Source organism: Petaurus breviceps, unplaced genomic scaffold (genome assembly GCF_028583685.1).
Source record: "Petaurus breviceps papuanus isolate PSGF00001 unplaced genomic scaffold, PetGlider_PUasm1.0 90919, whole genome shotgun sequence".
Taxonomy (NCBI): Eukaryota; Metazoa; Chordata; class Mammalia; order Diprotodontia; family Petauridae; genus Petaurus; species Petaurus breviceps.
This window is the reverse complement of record NW_027187378.1, coordinates 41,145,190-41,164,043: the sequence shown is the minus strand read 5'-3', so window position 1 is coordinate 41,164,043 and position 18,854 is coordinate 41,145,190. Positions and strand designations below refer to the sequence as shown.

General features: G+C 36.5%; 2 protein-coding genes across 3 annotated transcripts in view; both read left to right on the top strand.

Annotated features, from left to right (window-relative positions):
* The window catches only part of DDHD2 (DDHD domain containing 2), a 147,853-nt gene that overhangs the window by 48,783 nt on the left and 80,216 nt on the right, over window positions 1-18,854 (top strand). The gene's annotated exons all lie outside the window — the stretch shown is intronic.
* The window catches only part of BAG4 (BAG cochaperone 4), a 39,801-nt gene that overhangs the window by 16,024 nt on the left and 4,923 nt on the right, over window positions 1-18,854 (top strand). Inside the window, exon 2 of the mRNA XM_069075894.1 lies at window positions 9,154-9,261. Within this exon, the coding sequence (XP_068931995.1) occupies window positions 9,154-9,261 (108 nt within the window). The remainder of the gene's footprint in view (window positions 1-9,153; window positions 9,262-18,854) is intronic.

The following is an 18,854-nucleotide window of genomic DNA, read 5'->3' as shown; positions in this document are numbered from 1 at the left end:
TACAATAATTTTTAATGTTAAGATCTCATCCTTTAGAATCTATTGTGGAATATGGTGTAAAGTGTTAGTATAAGTCCAACTTCTGTCAGATTGCTTTCCAGTTTTCCCGGCAGTTTTTAATCAAATAAAGAATTTTTATTGCTAATTTGTTTTCTACTTTGTCATATACTGAATTATTGAGTTCCATTGTTTCTGATTCTCCTTTTGACTAGTATGTTTCATGGTTATAGCTTTATTTTTTAACCAGTACCAGATGATTTTGATGTGTGCTGCTTAGGTTTGGAAGTTCTGTGTTTATATATTTTTGATATTTATGTTTGAATATATATGTTCAAATGCTTCACTTTTTTTTTTTTTTTTGCCTTTTGGAGGGCAATTGGGGTTAAGTAACTTGCCCAAGGTTACACGGCTAGTTTTTGTGTGTGTGTGTCTTAAGTGTCTGGGGCTGGAACCGAACTCAGGTCCTCCTGACTCCAGGGCCAATGCTTTACTCACTGCTCCACCTAGCTGCCCCTAAAATGCTTCACTTCTTAACTGAGATAAGGATTAAGAATCCTTAATTTTGGGGCTGAGAGTTGGTGCAGTGAATAGAGCACTGGTCCTGGAGTCAGGAGGACCTGAATTCAAATGTGACCTCAGACACTTAACACAAAAACTAGCTGTGTGACCTTGGGAAAGTCACTCAACCTCAACTGTCCTGCAAAAAGCAAAAAAAAAAAAAGGAATCCTTAATTTTGTTTGTACAAAAGCTTTTCAATTTTATATAATCAAATTACCTGGTTTATCTCTTCTAATTGTCTGTAGCCCTTGTTTGGCTAAGAATACATCTTGTATACATTAAATTGAAGAGTTTTTGCATAAACAAAGCTAATACAACCAAGATTAGGAGGGAAGCAGAAAATTGGGAATTTACAACCAAGTATCTCTGATAAAAGGCCTCATTTCTAAAAGATGTAGAGAACTGTCAAATTTATAAGAATATAAGTTGGGGGAATGCCCCCAGTTGATAAATGGTCAAAGGATTTGAATAGGCATTTTTCAGAGGAAGAAATTAAAGCTACCTATGCTATGAAAAAATACTCTAGATCACTATTAATTAGAGAAATGCAAATCAAAACAACTCTGAGGTACCATATCACACCTATCAGGGTGGCTAACATGACAAAACAGGAAAATGATAGATGCTGGAGAAGATGTGGGAAAATTGGAACACTAATGCATTGTTGTTGGAGTTGTGAACTGATCTAACCATTCTGGAGAGCAGTTTGGAGCTATGCCCAAAGGAGTATAAATATGTGCATACCCTTTGACCCAATAATACCACTTTTAGGTCTGTATCCCAAAGAGATCATGAAAAAGGGAAAAGGACCCACATATACAAAAATATAGCAGCTCTTTTTGTGTGGCCAAGAATTGGAAATTTGAGGGGATGTCCATCAATTGGAGAATGGCTGAAAAAGTTCTGGTATGTGAATGTAATGGAATACTTTTGTGCTATAAGAAATGATGAGCAGGTGGATTTCAGGAATACCTGGAATGACTTACATGTACTGATGCTAAGTGAAGTGAGCAGAACCAGGAGAACATTGTACACAGTAACAGCCACATTGTGTGATGACCAACTTTGGTAGACCAAACTTTTCTTAGCAATGCAAGGATCTAAGAGAACTCCAAAAGACTCACAATGGAAAATGCCATCCACATCCAGGAAAAAGAAGTAGAGAGTCTGACTGCAGATCGAAGCATATTATTTGTTCTCTCTCTCTATTTTGTTCTTGTGATTATCCCATTGGTTCTAATTCTTCTTTACAACCTAATATGAAAATAGGTTTAATATGAATGTATATGTAGAACCTATATCAAATTATATGCCTTCTTGGAGTGGGAGGAGGGGAAGAGATGGGCAGAAAATTTGGAACTCAAAATCTTATGGAAGTGAATATTGAAAAACTAAAAATAAATAAATTTATTAAAAAAAGAATGCATCTTATACTCTAAGATTTGAAAAGTACATGAGCTGGGGTTGGAGCCAAGATGGTGGAATAAAAGCAGGAACTTGCTTAAGCTCCCGCTCCAACCACCTCCAATATCTGTAAAAAAATTACTGTAAACAAATGTTAGTGCTGCAGAACCCACAAAGTAACAGAGAAAAAAAATCTCTTGATGAAGGCAGCCTGGCAGGTGAACAGCACCAGGCAGGGAGTAGAGCACAGTTCTTTGTGGGCTGTGCCAGCCCAGACTGACCAGAGTAGACCTCAGGGGACTGAATCATTGGCAGCTGTGGTGGTTTCCAGACTTCTCAATCCATAAATGCCAAAGAGAAAGTAAACAGTCAGTGGGGGAGCTCTGTTGGAACTGGGTGAGAAGAGCCTGGTGTGGCCCCTACCCCTGGGGCGGTGGAGGTGGTGGAGCTGAGTAGGCAGCTAGCTGCTTCCTGAGCTTCAGGCCCCCAGATCATGGGGGAACCAAGCTACTGTCCAGAGGGTAATTGCAGGACTCTCTTTGCTGTTACAGAGGCAGGACTGATTCTCTTGCTTTACCCTGCTTGGATCTGGGTTGCAGTCGATGGTCCTGGGGTGAGGAGCGCCGGCGTTGCAGAGCTTGTTGAGGCTGTGGAGAGGCAGTTCTCCTCACAGTTCTGAGGCAGATACCTTGAAAAAGCTGGCAACAGCTGTGTAAAACCTCAGAAATTTGGGACACAGCACTCTATTCTGGAAGCAGAGTTCTACCATGGCAAAGAGCTTAAAAGTCAAGAAATTGATTGGCAAGATGAGCAGAGGAAGTGAAATCAAAGTATAGAATCATTTTTTGGTGACAAAGATGGTCAAAACATATAACCAGAAGAAGACAACAAAGTCAAAACTTCTGCATCAAAAGCATTTGGGCGGCTAGGTGGGGAAATGAATAGAGCACTGGCCCTGGAGTTAGGATCTGAGCTCAAATCTGGCCTCAAACACTTGACACTTACTAGCCACATGACCTTGGGCAAGTCACTTAGCCTCAATTGCCCTGCCTTCCCCCCTCCAAAAAGCAAAAAAAACCCAAAAAACCCTCCATGAAAAATATGACCTGTTTGCAGGCCATGGAGGAGCTCAAGAAGGATTTTGAAAAATCAGAAAAGAGAACTGGAGGAATAATTGGGAAGAGAAATGAGAGTGATGCAAGAAAATCATGAAAGAGTCAACAGCTTACTAAAGGAGTCCCAAAAAATGCCAAAGAAAATAAACCCTTAGAAAATAGTCTAACTCAAATGACAGAAGAGGTCCAAAAAGCCAATGAGGAGAACAATGCCTTAAAAAGCAGAATTGGCCAGATGGAAAAGGAATTTCAAAAGTTCACTGAAGAAAATAATTCCTTCCATTATTAGATTGGAGGAAATGGAAGCTAATGACTTTATGGGAAATCAAGATACTATAAAACAGATCCAAACAAATGAAAAAATAGAAGGCAATGTGAAATATCCCTTTGGAAAAACCACTGACCTGGAAAATAGATCCAGGAGAGATAATTTAAAAAATTTTGGACTATGTGAAAGCCATGATTGAAAAAAGAGCTTAGAAATCATCTTTCAAGAAATTCTCAAGGAAAACTGCCCTGAAATTCTAGAACCAGAGGGTAAAATAGAAATTGAAAGAATTAATTCATCGCCTCTTGAAAAAGGTCCCAAAGAAAAAACTCCTGGGAATATTATAACCACATTCCAGAGTTCCCAGGCCAAGGAGAAAATATTAGAAGCAGTCAGGAAGAAACAATTTGAGTAATGGGGAAACACAATCAGGATAGCACCAGATCTAGCAGCTTCTACATTAAGGGATCGAAGAGCTTGGAATATGATATTCTAGAGGTTAAAGGAGCTAGGATTAAAACAAAGAATCACCTTCCCAGCAAAACTGAGGATAATGTTTCAGGGGAAAATATGGTCATTCAATGAAATAGAGCACTTTCAAGTATTCTTGATGAAAAAAACAGAGCTGAACAGAAAAATTTGACTTTCAAATACAAGAATCAAGAGAAGCATGAGCAAGATAGAGAAACCATAAGGAAAAAAAGAAACATGTATTGAACTATTTACATTCTTAAATGGAAAGATGATATTTGTAACTCCTGAGGCTTTTCTCAGTATGAGGATAGTTGAAGGGAAAATGTGTGTACTTATGTACACATATGTGTATGTGTAGGTAAGTGTATGTGTCCATATATATATATGTGTGTGTGTGTGTGTGTATGTATGTACATGTATTCATAGAGGGCACAAGGTGAGTTGAATGTGAAGGGATGATAGCTACAAAATAAAATTAACAGGTAAGAGAAGAATATATTGGGAGGAGAGGGGGAGAGAGAATGGGGTGAATTATCTCACATAAAGGAGGCAGGAGAAGGCTGTTATAATGGAGGGGAAGAGCAGGAAGGTGAAAGGGAATGAGTCAACCTTACTCTCATTGGATTTGACTTAAGGAGGGAATAGCATACATGCTCAATTGGATATCTTGTCCTACAGGAAAGAAGGGGGGAAGATAGAAGGGAGGGCAGATTGGGGGAGAGGGTAGTTAGAAGCAAACACATTTGAAAAGGGACAGGGTCAAAGGAGAAAATAGAATAAATGGGGGACCGGATAGGATGGAGGGAAATATAGTTAGTTTTTCACAGTGTAACTACTATGGAAATGTTTTGCATAACCACACATGTATAACCTATATTTAATTGTCTTACCAGTGGGGGTGGGGGAGGAGTGGATCTGGAACTCAGTTTTAAAAATGTGTTAAAAAATAGTTTTTACATGCAACTTGTAAATAAGATATACAGGCAGTGGTGTATAGAAATATGTCTTGCCCTAAAAGAAAGTAAGGGTGGAGTAGGGGAGATAGAAGAAAGCAGATTGAGGCAAGGGGTCTTCAGTATACTTGCCATCTTGGGGTGGGGGTTAGAGGAGAGATGGGGAAAAAATTTGTAACTCAAAATCTTGTGGAAATGAATGTTGAAAATGAAAAATAAATAAATTTTAGAAAAAAGTACATGAGCTGCCTTTCTTCTAATTTTTATGTGATACATTTAATATTCAGTTCGTATACCCATTTTGAATTCACTATGAAATACAGTATAAGATGTTGGTGTAAGCCTAATTTCTGCCACATTATTTTCTAGTTTCCTGACAGTTCTTATCAAATATCTTATCAGTTCTTTCCTTAGTAATTTGTATTTAACAAGTTCCATTATTTCTGATTCTTAACTTGTCTAATCTCTTCTAATGATCTTCTATTTTTTAACCAATAGCAGATAGTCTAGATCTATATTGCTTTGTAATATAGTTTATGGTTTAGATGTGCTATTCCTTTATTTCTCTTTTTCATTATTTCTCTTGATAGAGAGGTGCTAGATTTTTCTATTTCTCCAAATTTAGCATTATTTTATCAAGTTTTGTAAAGTTTCTCTTTAATATATATTATATATTGTTGTATATATTGTTAAAATATAATATCACATATTATATTATATATATAACAGTTTGACTAGGATGATATTAAAACTGTACATTAACTTTTGTAGTTTGGGCATTTTAATTATTCTATAAGAGGTGCTTCTCTTATGTGTCCTACTAGGACTTTTATAAAGTTGTACTTAACACTTTTAGAAATATCTTTTGGGTTGTTAGACAAATTCTCTGGTCTCCAGTAAAGGTTAAGCACTTGTTTGGAAGGCACAGGACCTTAGAATTAAAAAATTAAAAACAAAAACAGTTCTTATCTTCAGGTTCTACATTTTTCTTGTATATATAAAATGCAAAGTACATATAAAGTAATAATAATAGTGACAATTTACATAGTACTTACTGTTTGTCAGGCAGTGTGCTAAGTGCTTTACAGTTAGTATCTTTTTTGATCATGGAAACTCTGGGATGTAGGTGTTGTTTATCTCCATTTTTACAGATGAGGAAACTGAGGCAGATGACTTAAGTGATTTGTCCAGCATCACATACCAGGTGTCTGAGGTTGGATTTGAACTCAGGTCTTCCTTTAGGCCCAGTGCTCTATCCACTATACTGATAATTGGGAGTAGCATTGAAGAAAGCCCTCTAATACCTCTTTTTTAGATTACAAGTAATCTGAAAAATTCATAAATACTTTTTATTGATACTAAAGTCTCATAAGTGGTCTAATTTCTTAATTTTCTTTTAGTTCATCCCCAGAACATTATAAAAGAGGAACTCTACCCTCTTAGCTTATGTTTATTTTGCTTTCCCAAACCGTGTATTATATTAAATAACTGAAAAATGTTGAATGTGCTATGAAGTGCTTAATAATTGTCATGAGACTTTCCTTAATGGATAGATGTTGAGTATTTAAATCTGAGGTTTCCTTCTGACATTTGTGCTCTTTTGCACAAATATATCTAGGGGGTTAATTCCAGCCTTATGGTAAAGTTATTTTTTTTTTCATTTTTCAAATGCTTTATTAACTTCTGATTTATATCATTCATTTCTACCAGATTTTGAGTTACAAATTTTCTCCCCGTTTTTCCCCTACCCACTGCCCCAAAATAGCAGTCCCACAGGATATCCCCTCCTCCAGCCTGTTCTCTCCCATATTTTCTCCCATACCCCTTTCAACTTTTCCAGTAGGGCATGGTGGATCTCTATGCCTCAGTTCTTGTATATCTTATTTCTCAATTACATGCAAAATAGTATTAATAATTGTGTGTGTATGTGTGTATATATATATATATATATATATTTAAACATTTGATTTTAAAACTTTGAATTCCAGATTCATTCCCTTCCTTCCCTGTCACCCACCCTTACTGGGAAGATAAGTCAATATAGGTTGTACATGTGTAGCTATGCAAAACATTTCCAAAGTAGATATATTGTAAAAGACTGACTATATTTTCCTCCCTCCTATCCCACCTCCCACTTGTTCTATTATCTACTTTGATCCTGTCCCTTTTCAAAAGTGGGTGCTTCCAACTTCCCTCCCCCCCAGCCTGCCCTCCCTTCCATCATCCCCCCTCTTATCCCCTTCCCCCCCTCTCCTGTATATACCCTATTTAGTGTGTATTTCATTCCCTCCCCAAGCCAAATTCAGTGAGAATAAGGTTGACCCATTCCCTTTTGCCTTCCTGTTCTTCCCCTCCATTGTAACCATTTTCCCTTGCCTCTTCTATATGAGATAGCTTACCCCATTCTGTCTCTCCTCATCTCCTCTCGTTGTATTCCTCTCTCACCTCTTAATTTCACCCTTTAAGTATCGTCCCTTGCTGTTAAATTGGTCCTGTGCCCTCTATCTATGTACACCTGTAAGCATATATACACACATTCACATATGTATTCATATACCCATATACCCTCATATATAGACATACCATGTTTATCCTGATAATAAGACACTGTCTTATTAAAATTTTTTGGACAGAAAAACACCAGAGGGCTTATTTTCAGGGGAGGGCTTATTTTAATGAACATTGACAGCAATTTTAATAAACAGGCAAATGTGAACAAAAAAATGTACCTTTATTCAATAATGAATTCAATAAAGAACAGGATGACGCGCTCACTGCTGCAGTGAGCTGATTGGATGCAGCTCGGAGAGCGGCATGCGTTTCACGGGCGGGGGGGAACGGTGCATACAGAGGGTAGGTACCATAATGTAGCGTGTAGCGCAGGGGATCACCTACAGGGGATTTACTACAGCAGCAATCTCAATAGGGCTTATTTTTGGGGGAGGGCTTATTTTAGAGGAATCTTACACAGTAAGGGAAGGGCTTATTTTCGGGATAGGTCTTATTATTGGGGAAACACGGTATATATTTCTATTTCCTTCAACTATTTTCATACTTAGAAAAGTTTCATAAGTTGCAATTATTATTTTTCCATGTAGGAATGTTAATAGTTCCACTTTGATAAGTTCCTTATGATTTGTCTTCCCTGTTTACCTTCTCATGCTTCTCTTGCTTCTTGTATCTGAATGTCAAATTTTCTATTCAACTCTGGTTTTTCATCAAGAATTCTTGAAAGTCCTCTATTCCACGGAATGACCATATTTTCCCCTGAAACATGATACTCAGTTTTGCTGGGTAGGTGATTCTTGGTTTTAATCCCAGCTCCTTTGCCCTCATTGTGAAGCTGCAATCAAAGAGGCAACAATGTTGGATGCTGGAAAGAGGCTTGGCCTTTAGCAAGGAAGTCCTTGGTTTCTTGCCTCTCTCTGATACACATTAGCTGGGTGACTAGGGGCAAGTTCACTTAACCTGGGTGCTTGGGCCGCTCACTCAGACTGAGTTAGATTAGTTACTAATCAGTACAGGGGATTTCTGTACTGTGAGTTTACTATACCATTTGAGTCACAGATCCAATTAGTCTAAATGCTGGAAATAAATGTTAAAATTTTTGATCAAACTAGTAACTATCTTTAAATAGATCCCACATTAGATGTTCAGAGAAACTTTGGGGGAGGGAATGAATGGCACTCTTCTATCAGAAATTATTTAGTGGTTTGTCTTCATTGTGAATTGTACAACTAATGCCTTTTGGGAGTATTATTGTGGCTACTGCTACTGCTTACTTGTATGAGTCGGGAGCCAGGCCTGCCAGTTGTTCCACATCAGTTCGTGACATTATACAGTTGTAAGCAGCCAGCAGCAAACCAGCCACCAAGCATCAGGAATATTAAAAACCTAAAATAAGACGAAAGGAACTTGATGGTGACTATTACAGAGTGGTTTGTTTTGTGCTTTAAATGGAACTTTAGGACTAATATCAATAGGCCCCAAAAGTATTTGATACTTATAACTAGCCTTCCTAGATGTTGGACAAGATACTATGATTTCTACCTTGAATAAATAGTTCTGGTTTTTTGGTGGTCTGGAAGGAGCCTAAGTTATTTCTTTGGATCATTTAGTACTATGGACTGGTATTGATGTAAGTTTATATTGATGATAGAATCACTGTTATATCAGGCTTTTGTTATTTGTTTTTGCTCTATTTAGTTGCCTTATTTCAGTAGATATGATAGAACCATATTACAAGATTTTATCTTTTGGTTAATGTTAGGTGTTTATCTCTAGCCTGGAAGTTAAAAATTTATCTGTATCTGCCTCTTTATCAAACGAATCACAGTATTTAAAGGATTTTATTTAAAAGCGAATTCTTTTCTTCCTCAGGAGCAGTCGCCTTATCCTGGCTATGGATCCAGCTACTGGAATTCAGCTGCCCCAACCAGGGCTCCATACCCGAGCACATATCCTGGAAGACAGGATTTGCAAGGCCAGGTACAGGTGCAATCAAAAATTGGTAGTGAATTCTGATGGAAGATTGGAGATGAAGGCTTTGTTTTTTCTATTTGAAATAGTTTATTCTCTAAATCTGTGATCCTAAGCTTTGTCTCTAGTATCTGTGTTGACATATTAAAGATTTTTTTTTTGCTCTCCTGGATTCTGAATAGTGAAAGAATTTACTGAGGACATCTGAATATTTTCAGTTCAGAAAGAAGGGACAGATAGTGCCAATAGCAAGTGTAGGTCAACATATTTAACTATCTACAAGGAAAGCATTGTGGTGCTGGACAAAATGTATTACTTCTTGATATCTAGAAATACATTTATATAGTGTTTTAAAAATTGTGAAGTACCTTGTATTAAGGTGGCAGTCAAAATCACTTATGTGCAGTTTGTGCATTGGGATGATTGAATTTCATTGAGTGAACACTTATTAATTTGCCAAAATAATCTTTTTAGATTGAATTTTTTAAAGTAAGAGTAAAATTTATCTGGTTTCAAGAAAATGAGAAGGCAATTTATTTTTTTAATTGAAAAATTGTCATCAAAGCATTTTAATATAATTATTAGAGATTACTTAGAATTAAGAAACTTATGTTAAAGGTATGTGACTAAAAATCACATAAATTCGTATAAATTTCTATTTCATTTCATGCTATCTCCATTACACATGAATGACACCAAGGAAGCAAGGAGTTTTATTACTAAAAGCTAAATTTACCTTTGGTTTGGTATTGCTCCTTTGCTATGGATAGAAAGGGTTTTCTACATTTTTTTCATGCCATGGAGTAAAGGAGTGGTAGTAAAAGTAGTGGATCACGGTCTTCTAGAGATGTTCACTTCTTAGGCTATTCTTTCATGGGGTATATTTAGGATTACAAGGTATAACCCCTGGAAAACAATCTTAGAAATCATCTACTCAGCTTTTCATTAGAAATTAAAAGGGAGCTTTTCCCATTAAAAGCACTAGAAAGCATAGGAATAAATGGAGTCTTCCTTAAAATAATAAGTAACATCTATCGAAAACCATCAGCAAGTATTATATGTAATGGGGATAAGCTAGAAGCATTTCCAATAAGATCGCAGGTGAAACAAGGATGTCCATTGTCACCCCTTTTATTCAATTTGGTACTAGAAATGCTAGCTGTAGCAATAAGAGAAGAAAAAGAAATTGAAGGAATCAGTTTAGGCAAAGAAGAGACTAAGCTATCACTCTTTGCAGATGATATGATGATATACTTAGAGAATCCTAGAGAATCAAGTGAAAAACTACTTGAGATAATAAATTTAGCAAAGTTGCAGGATATAAAATAAACACACATAAATCCTCAGCATTCCTATGTATTTCTAATGAAGCCCAACAGCAAGAAATAGAAAAATTCCATATAAAGTTACTGTAGACATGAAATATTTGGGAGTCTACCTGCCAAAACAAACCCAGGAACTATATAAAGACAGTTACAATACACTTTTCACACAAATACAGTTAGATCGAAATAATTGGAAAAACATCAGTTGCTCGTAGTTAGGTTGAGCTAATATAATAAAAATAACAATTTTACCTAAATTAGTTGACGTATTTAGTGCCATACCAATTTATCTACCAAAAAATTATTTTATAGAGCTAGAAAAAATAGTAACACAACTCATCTGGAAGAACAGAAGGTTCAGAATATCAAGGGAATTAATGAAAAGAAATGCTAGGGAAGGTGGCCTAACCATACCAGATTTTAAACTGTATTATAAAGCAGTAGTCATCAAAACCACTTGGTACTGGCTGAGGAATAGAGTAGTGGATCAGTGGGATAGATTAGGTACACAAAACACAGTGATTAGTGATTATAGTAATCTACTGTTTGATAAATGTGAAGAATCCAGCTTCTGGGATAAAAACTCACTATTTGACAAAATCTGCTGGGAAAATTGGAAAATAGTATGGCAGAAAATGGGTATAGACCAATATCTTACACTTTACACCAAAAAAAAATCTAAATAGGTTCATGATTTAAATATAAAGGCTCATGCTGTAAGCAGACTGGGAGAGCAAGGCATAATTTTCCTGTCAGATTTATGGAGAAGGGAAGAATTTAGGACCAAAGAAGAGATAGAGAGAATCACAAAATGCAAAATGGATAATTTTGATTAAATTGAAAAGTTTTTGTACAGAGAAACCCAATGTAACCAAGATTAGGAGGGAAGTAGAAAATTGGGAAAGAATTTTTATTTTTTTTTTTTAAGCAATTGGGGTTAAGTAACTTGCTCAAGGTTACACGGCCAGTTATTTCTGGGTGTGGTGCTGAGTATCTGAGCCTGGGATTCGGTCTCCAGGTCATCCCGACACTGGAGCTGGTGCTCTTACTCGCTGAGCCACCTGGCCGCCCCTAAGCAATTGGGGTTAAGTAACTTGCTCAAGGTTTCACGGCCAGGTGTTTCTGGGTGGGTGGAAAGAATTTTTATAACCAGTATCTGATAAAGGCCTCATTTCTAAAATATACAGAGAATTGAGTCAAATCTATAAGAATACAAGTCATTTCCTAATTGATAAATGGTTCAAAGGATATGAACAGGCAGTTCTCAGAGGAAGAAATTAAAGATATCTATAAGCATATGAAAAAATGTTCTAAATCACTATTGATTAGAGAAATGCAAATCAAAACAACTCATAGGTACCACATCTCACTCGTCAGATTGGCTAACATGACAAAACAGGAAAATGATAAATGCTGGAGAAGATGTTGGAAAATTGGAACACTAATGCATTGTTTTTGTTTTTTCTTTTTGGAGGGGGAAGGTAGGGCAATTGGGGTTGTTAAGTGACTTGCCCAAGGTCACAGGGCTAGTTTTTGTGTTAAATGTCTGAGGCCGGATTTGAACTAAGGTCCTCCTGACTCCAGGACTGGTGTTCTATTCACTGCGCCACCTAGCTGCATTGTTATTTCAGTTGTGAACTGATCCAGCCATTCTGGAGAGCAATTTGGAACTGTGCCCAAAGGGCTATAAAAATGTGCTGGGTCCTTTGACCCAGCAATACCACTTCTATTGTGTCCCAAAGAGATCATAGAAGTGGGAAAAGGAACCATGTGTACAAAAATATAGCAACTCTTTGTGGTGGCAAGGAATTGGAAATCAAGGGAATGCCCATAAATTAGGGAATGGCTAAACAAGTTGTGGCATATGAATGTAATGGAATACTATTGTGCTATAATATATAATTATAATTGTTACAATTAAAAATATAATTGTTATAATTATACTGACCAAAGTTGCCCCTAGAGAAGAGATGAGAAAATTGATCTCCCCTCTTTCCCTTAAAGAAATAGGGGCCTATGGATGTGGAATGTTGTATGTGTTGTCAGAATGAGTCCAATTTTTATTGGTTAGGGGTAAATTCCCAAATCAACAAGTTACTACTTAAAGCACTGAGGATACACAGAAAGGCAAAAAAAACCCCAGCCCTTGCGATTCAAGAACTCACAGTGGAATGGGAGAGACTCCATAAAAACAGCTGTGTACAAAACAGGGTCTCTGCAGGGCAGACTAGAGGTCATCATGGAGGGGAGGTACTAGCATTAAGGAGGAACCATAAAGGCTTTTTGAATAAGGTGGGATTTTAGGTGAGATTTGAAGGAAGCCAGTGATGTCAGGAGCTGAAGATGGAGGAGTACATTCCAGGCAGTTGGTGAAAATGCATGGAGTTGGGTGGCACAGTGAATAAAGTGCCGGCCCTGGAGTCAGGGGGACCCGAGTTCGGTTCTGGCCTCAGACACTTAACACACACACACACACACACACACACACAAAAACTAGCCCATGTAACCTTGGGCAAGTTACTTAACCCCAATTGCCCTCCAAAAGGCAAAAAAAAAAAAAGAAAATGCATGGAGTTAGGGGATGGAATGTTATATACAAGGAACACCACAGATTCACTGCCTTGCAGAGTATATGGAGGGGAGTAAGCTATAAGGAGATTGGAAAGGCATGAAAGGGGCTAGGTTATAAAGGGCTTTAGAGGATTTTATATTTGATCTTAGAGGTAATAAAGAGTTTATTGAATGGGTTTTAGGGGAAAAGGAGACATGGTCAGACCTGTGGTTTAGGAAGATCAATCTGACAGCTTCATTTACAAACGAAGGTGGTGTGAAAACAAGTCACTAATAAAATAAAACATATGAGTAACTGTCAGAAAATAACTGATAATTCCCAGTCTACAATGGTTAAAGGGATATGAACTGAAAATTTCCAAGAGCTGAAACACAAGTTGTTCATAATTACTTGAAAAAAAAAATAAACTCTTAAGTTATCAGAAATTCAAACATTTTTAAAGTACTACCATACATAGTAAAAGTTATCCCTCAAAAAATCCTACTCCCTAACCCAATTATTTCATTGTTGGGAATATGTGTTGAAAGTATCGTCAAAAACAAAAAAAACACTCTCTGAGGATTTTTATAGCATGATATACAATTGTAAATTAGAGCCACTGGCAATTTGAATGAAGTTTCTGTTGTGAATTTAAAGAGCTTTAAAATGAGACTTGATTAGTTTTCTTACCCATTTAAATTCCTACATTTAGCAGCTAAGGCCTCTCCAAATGAATCATCATGTAATAATTCAGCATCTGCTCTGAAGAGGGGAAAATGAGAAAGTCCACGACAAAATGTTTCTAGAAGAAGTTTATTACAGGATATTCTTTGTGGAAAATTGGAATTGAGAAAAGGGGTGCTGCAGTTCTTCAAATCTGCATCCAAATTGGAGTGGTAGTGTGTCAGCTTTCTCAAAGGTGGCTTCCCTGCATTCTTTTTTGTATAGGAAATGTCTCATCTCTGATATGTAATAGGGATGCTCTCTCCTTTTTAGGGACACTCTAGATTGGCATTTGCTGTATGTAACAAGATGTATCTGTTACCTTCACTTTGAGATTTATGCTTTGGGATCTTTGAACACAGTAATATGATGAGGGCAATGAGAATGTGATTGGAATATGTCCCAATCTATCTAAGCTTATCTAAAAGGTGATATGGAAAATTTTAGCACTGATCCCAAGTACTGTGGGGCTTATTCAAGCCCAGGAAGATATTTATCTATGAAGTTAACCTTGGGAAAATAGGAGGAAATAGGTAGTTTCAAGGATGAAAATGAAAGACAACAAGCAATAAAAACTACATAGGCATACAGGATAGTAGTAAATTAATATGGTCATGGTTCTTCCAAGGGATTTCTGCCTCTAAAGTGATTGGTCACTGTCAGGAAATTGGTCTTGGGTAATAGGGTCTTTTGAGAGACTAAGAGTTCTTTGGCAGAAGTGCTTAAAATTTTTATCCTTGGGATAATTCAACATGTGAATGCTAATTTGTAATCTGCAGGAAAGTGAGGAATATAGTTCTGATGTATAAAGCTCCTGGGGCAGCTAGGTGGAGCAGTGGTTAGAGTACTGGCCCTGGAGTCAGGAGGACCTGAGTTCAGATTCAGCTTCAGACACTTGATGAGTAGTATCTGTGTGACCCTGGGAAAGTGACTTAACCTCGATTGCCTCACAACAAACCATGCAAATAAAAGCTATATATAAGAATTCTGACAAGGGTAGGAATGCATCTAATATTAATGTAGCTATATATAAATATATATGTGCATACATATTTTTCCTACCAACATAAATCACCCACCCCTCACCAAAATTATTGTAGTAGCCTCCAAATCTCAAGTCTTTACCTACTTTCACCTGTGTTCCACACAGTTGTCAAAATGATTTTTCTTATTTGCAGATCTGATCTTTTCATACCCCTACTCAATATTCTGATGTTTATTTATTATAGTCTAATTGCTAACTTGTAGCATGTTTTTGGAGATCAGTATGTCAATACATAGTTAAAGTTATCCTTCAAAAAATCATACTCTCTAAACCAGTCGTTTCATTATTGGATGTGTGTGCTGAAAGTATCATCAAAAACAACAAAAAGCACTCCGAGGATTTTTATAGCATTATATACAATTTTAAATTAGAGCCCCTGGCAATTTGAATGAAGTTTCTGTTGTGAAACTTTCTCCTGAACTTCACTCTTTCTTCACCAGCTACCTCTTAGATATTTCAAACTGGATCCCCTAAGAGAGATCTGAAATTCAGTATATCCAAAACAGAACTCATTATCTTTCCCTTCAAATCCTCCACCTTTTTTACCAAACCCTTCTAATTCTGTTAAAGGTACCATTGTTCTAGTTTACTAGTTTTGAAGCTACAGCATTAACATGCCTCCCTTCCTCTTAACCCCATATATCTCATCATTTGCCATATGGCCTTTTTTCCTCTGTAGTCTCTCCCACCCGACTCCTTTTCTCTGCATATGCAGTACTGCCTTAGCTCAGGATTTCATTAAGTTTTTTTTTGTCTCCTTACCTCATCTACTCTATTACATCTTTTTCTACACTGTTGCTTAAGGGATTTTTATCAAGTGCAGGTCTTACCATGTCATTCCCCTACTTAATTCCATTGATGCTTTAAGCCTCTAGGATAAACTCTAAATTACTCTATTTTTTAATACTGATCCCAGCTTTTTTTTTTTTAATTAATCTATTTTCCTCCCTTTCTCCTCTCTCCCCTTCGCCATTGGAAAAAAGAGAAAAAACCTCTTGTAATAAGTGTAGTAAAGCAAAAAAAATTCCCTCATTGATCCCATCCATCATCCAAAAAATTATAGGTCTCATTCATAAGTCCATCACCTTTCTGTCAGGAAGTAGGTAGCATGCTGCATCACAATCCTCTAGAATCATGGATAGTTATTAAGTCTTTCAAAGTTTTTTGTTTTTATAGTGTTATTGAATAAATTGATCCCCTTGTTCTGGTCACTTTATTCTGCATCATTTTATACATATCTTTCTAGGTTTCACTGAAACCATCCCTTATTTCTTATGGCACAGTAATAATACTGCATTGCAATCATGCACCACAGCTTGTTTAGCTATTCCCCAATTAATGGGTAGCTGTGTAGTTTCCAGTTTTCTGCTACTAAAAAAGAGTACCTCCCTCAGCCTCCTTTTTCCTCTGATTGGAGAGCTGAAAGGCAGAGTACCAAAGCCTATCTTTATAGAGGACAAAGATTGGATTTCCTGTTCATTCCAGTTTTCATTAGCAACTTTGCCTGGTTTCAGCTACATGGTACAAGATGTCCCCACACCAGGTTCTCCCTCCTTTTGTGTGTTGTCTTCACCTATTAGATTACTCCTGGCACATAATATGGACTTAATAAATGTTTATTGAATAAATATTGATCTCTTTGGGATATAGACCTGGTGGTGGTAGTAGTAGTAGTAGTATTGCTGGGTCAAAGGGTACAGTATTTAATAATTTTTGGGGCATAATTCTAAATTCCTTTTTAGAATGGCTTTATCAGTTCTTGTCTCCACCTACAGTACATAAATGTGCCATTTTTCTCATTACTCCTCCATTTTTTATTCCTTTTTTGGTCAACTTTACCAATCTAATTGGTTTGAGGTGGAACCTTGGAATTGCTTTAATTTGCATTTTTCCTATTTTAGTGATTTGAAGGATTTTTTTTTTTTTTTTGCTTTTTGGAGTGCAGTTGGCGTTAAGTGACTTGCCCAAAGTCACACAGCTAGTGTGCCAATTGTCTGAGGCCAGATTTGAACTCAGGTCCTCCTGACTCCAGGGCCAGTGCTCTATTCACTGCACCACCTACCCACCCCTTTGAAGGATTTTTTCAATATGTTTGTTCATAGTTTGGATTTCTTCTTTTGGAAACAACTTGGGCATATTCTTTGACCATTTATCACTTGAGGAATGGTTGTTATATATTTGAATCATTTTATTATATATTTTGGAAATGAAAGCTTTATCAGAGAACTCAACCTGGCTTTCCAGCTTTGTCACATTTCCACGCTCGTTTGTCTAGCCAAACTGGCTTTCTTTGTTTGGCTTTCTCACCCATGACACTCTATAACTTGTGTCTTTGCCTTTGTATTGGCTTCTCTCATGTCTAGAATATGCTCCTTCCTTATTTCTGCCTGATAGAAACCCTCTCTTCCTTCAAGATGCAACTCAAGTACCACTTTTACAGGAATCCTTTTCTGATCCCTCCAACTGTTGGTGCCCTGTCTCCCTAACTACTTTGTTGTTATTTTGTATTTTATTTATATATATATTGGTGATATATGTGTATGTGTGTATATGCTGATAGAATGTGAGCTCTTTGAGAGTAGGGTTTTACTTAGTCTTTGTTTTTGTTGTAGCACAGTGCCTGGAATAGAGTAAGCACTTAATAATGCTTAGTTGTTTTTTCAAAATAGATTTTCATTGACATTTTTTGTTTTCACATTGCCTACATTTCCCCTTGTACCATACATAGAAAATTCATACCGGACACTATGAAATGAATAGTGGCAGGCCACTTTAATAGATACTACACAAAATTACAAAAAATTGGAAATAAATTTTAAACAGTGGGGGAATATGAAATAAATGGGGCCAACATAATGAAATATAATGTTATTAATACCAGAAATACAAATCTAGAAAGACTTATTAAAATTATGCAGTTAAAAAACCCAAGAGGGGTGGCCGGGTAGCATATCGAGTAGGAGCACCGGCTCCAGTGTCGGGACGACCTGGGGATCGAATCCGGGCTCAGACACTTAGCACCACACCCAGAAATAACTGGCTGTGTAACCTTGAGCAAGTTACTTAACCCCGATTGCTTAAAAAAAAAAAACCCAAGAGAATAGAGTACACACTATGACCATATGAGGAAAAAAGAAATGAGAAACTAGGTAGTGACTGAACAATTATGTTATTCATTTAAATTAAGTTACTAAGACAATTTGATTGTATTGAGATTCAAGGATAAGCTTTTAAGAAAATGCTTAAAGATTATTAAACTTAATCACAGTTTAAATAGTCCTGGAGAGTTTGTGCTTCAACATGGGTTTTTAAAGTAATAGTAAATTTGACTGTATCATAATATGAAGTTGTTTAATCAACTGTAATTTTATCGTCCAAGAAAGAAATTTTGTGTCTTCTGACAACTTATCAATATATTTAATCATCTTTGCATATTTCAAAGTGTTTGTATAAGGGTATTAGGGTACTAATTATTTAGATAAAAGGTGTGTGTGTGTGTGTGTGTGTATACGTACTTGACTGAAGATGCTTATGCTTGGAAATTATTATTATAGATTATAGCTTCAAAATAGGAGGGACCAATTAAGAAACTTTTGCTGTCTGGTGCTTTAAAGTTTATAAAAATGTTTAGACAATGACTCTGTTTTCATATTGTCTGAATTTTTGAGTTAGTTCCATTAAATAGCATTAGGAGTTTCCAAATTTGTTACTCAAGTAAATCATTACATTAATTGTGAAAATGCAAAGTTGTTGGAATTTAACATCCTTTCACCAAGACCTTTCTCTGACAGCACATTCACATTATGACAGCAATATTATAATTTCCTGTTATGGCAATGCTAACCATGGTCCTAAAAAAACTGTACCTAATTCAGAATAGATAATAAGGCATCTACTAGAGAAAGTCAGATGCATCGAAGGTTGTCCAACTATTTGACTGAAATTATCTTTAGATCCT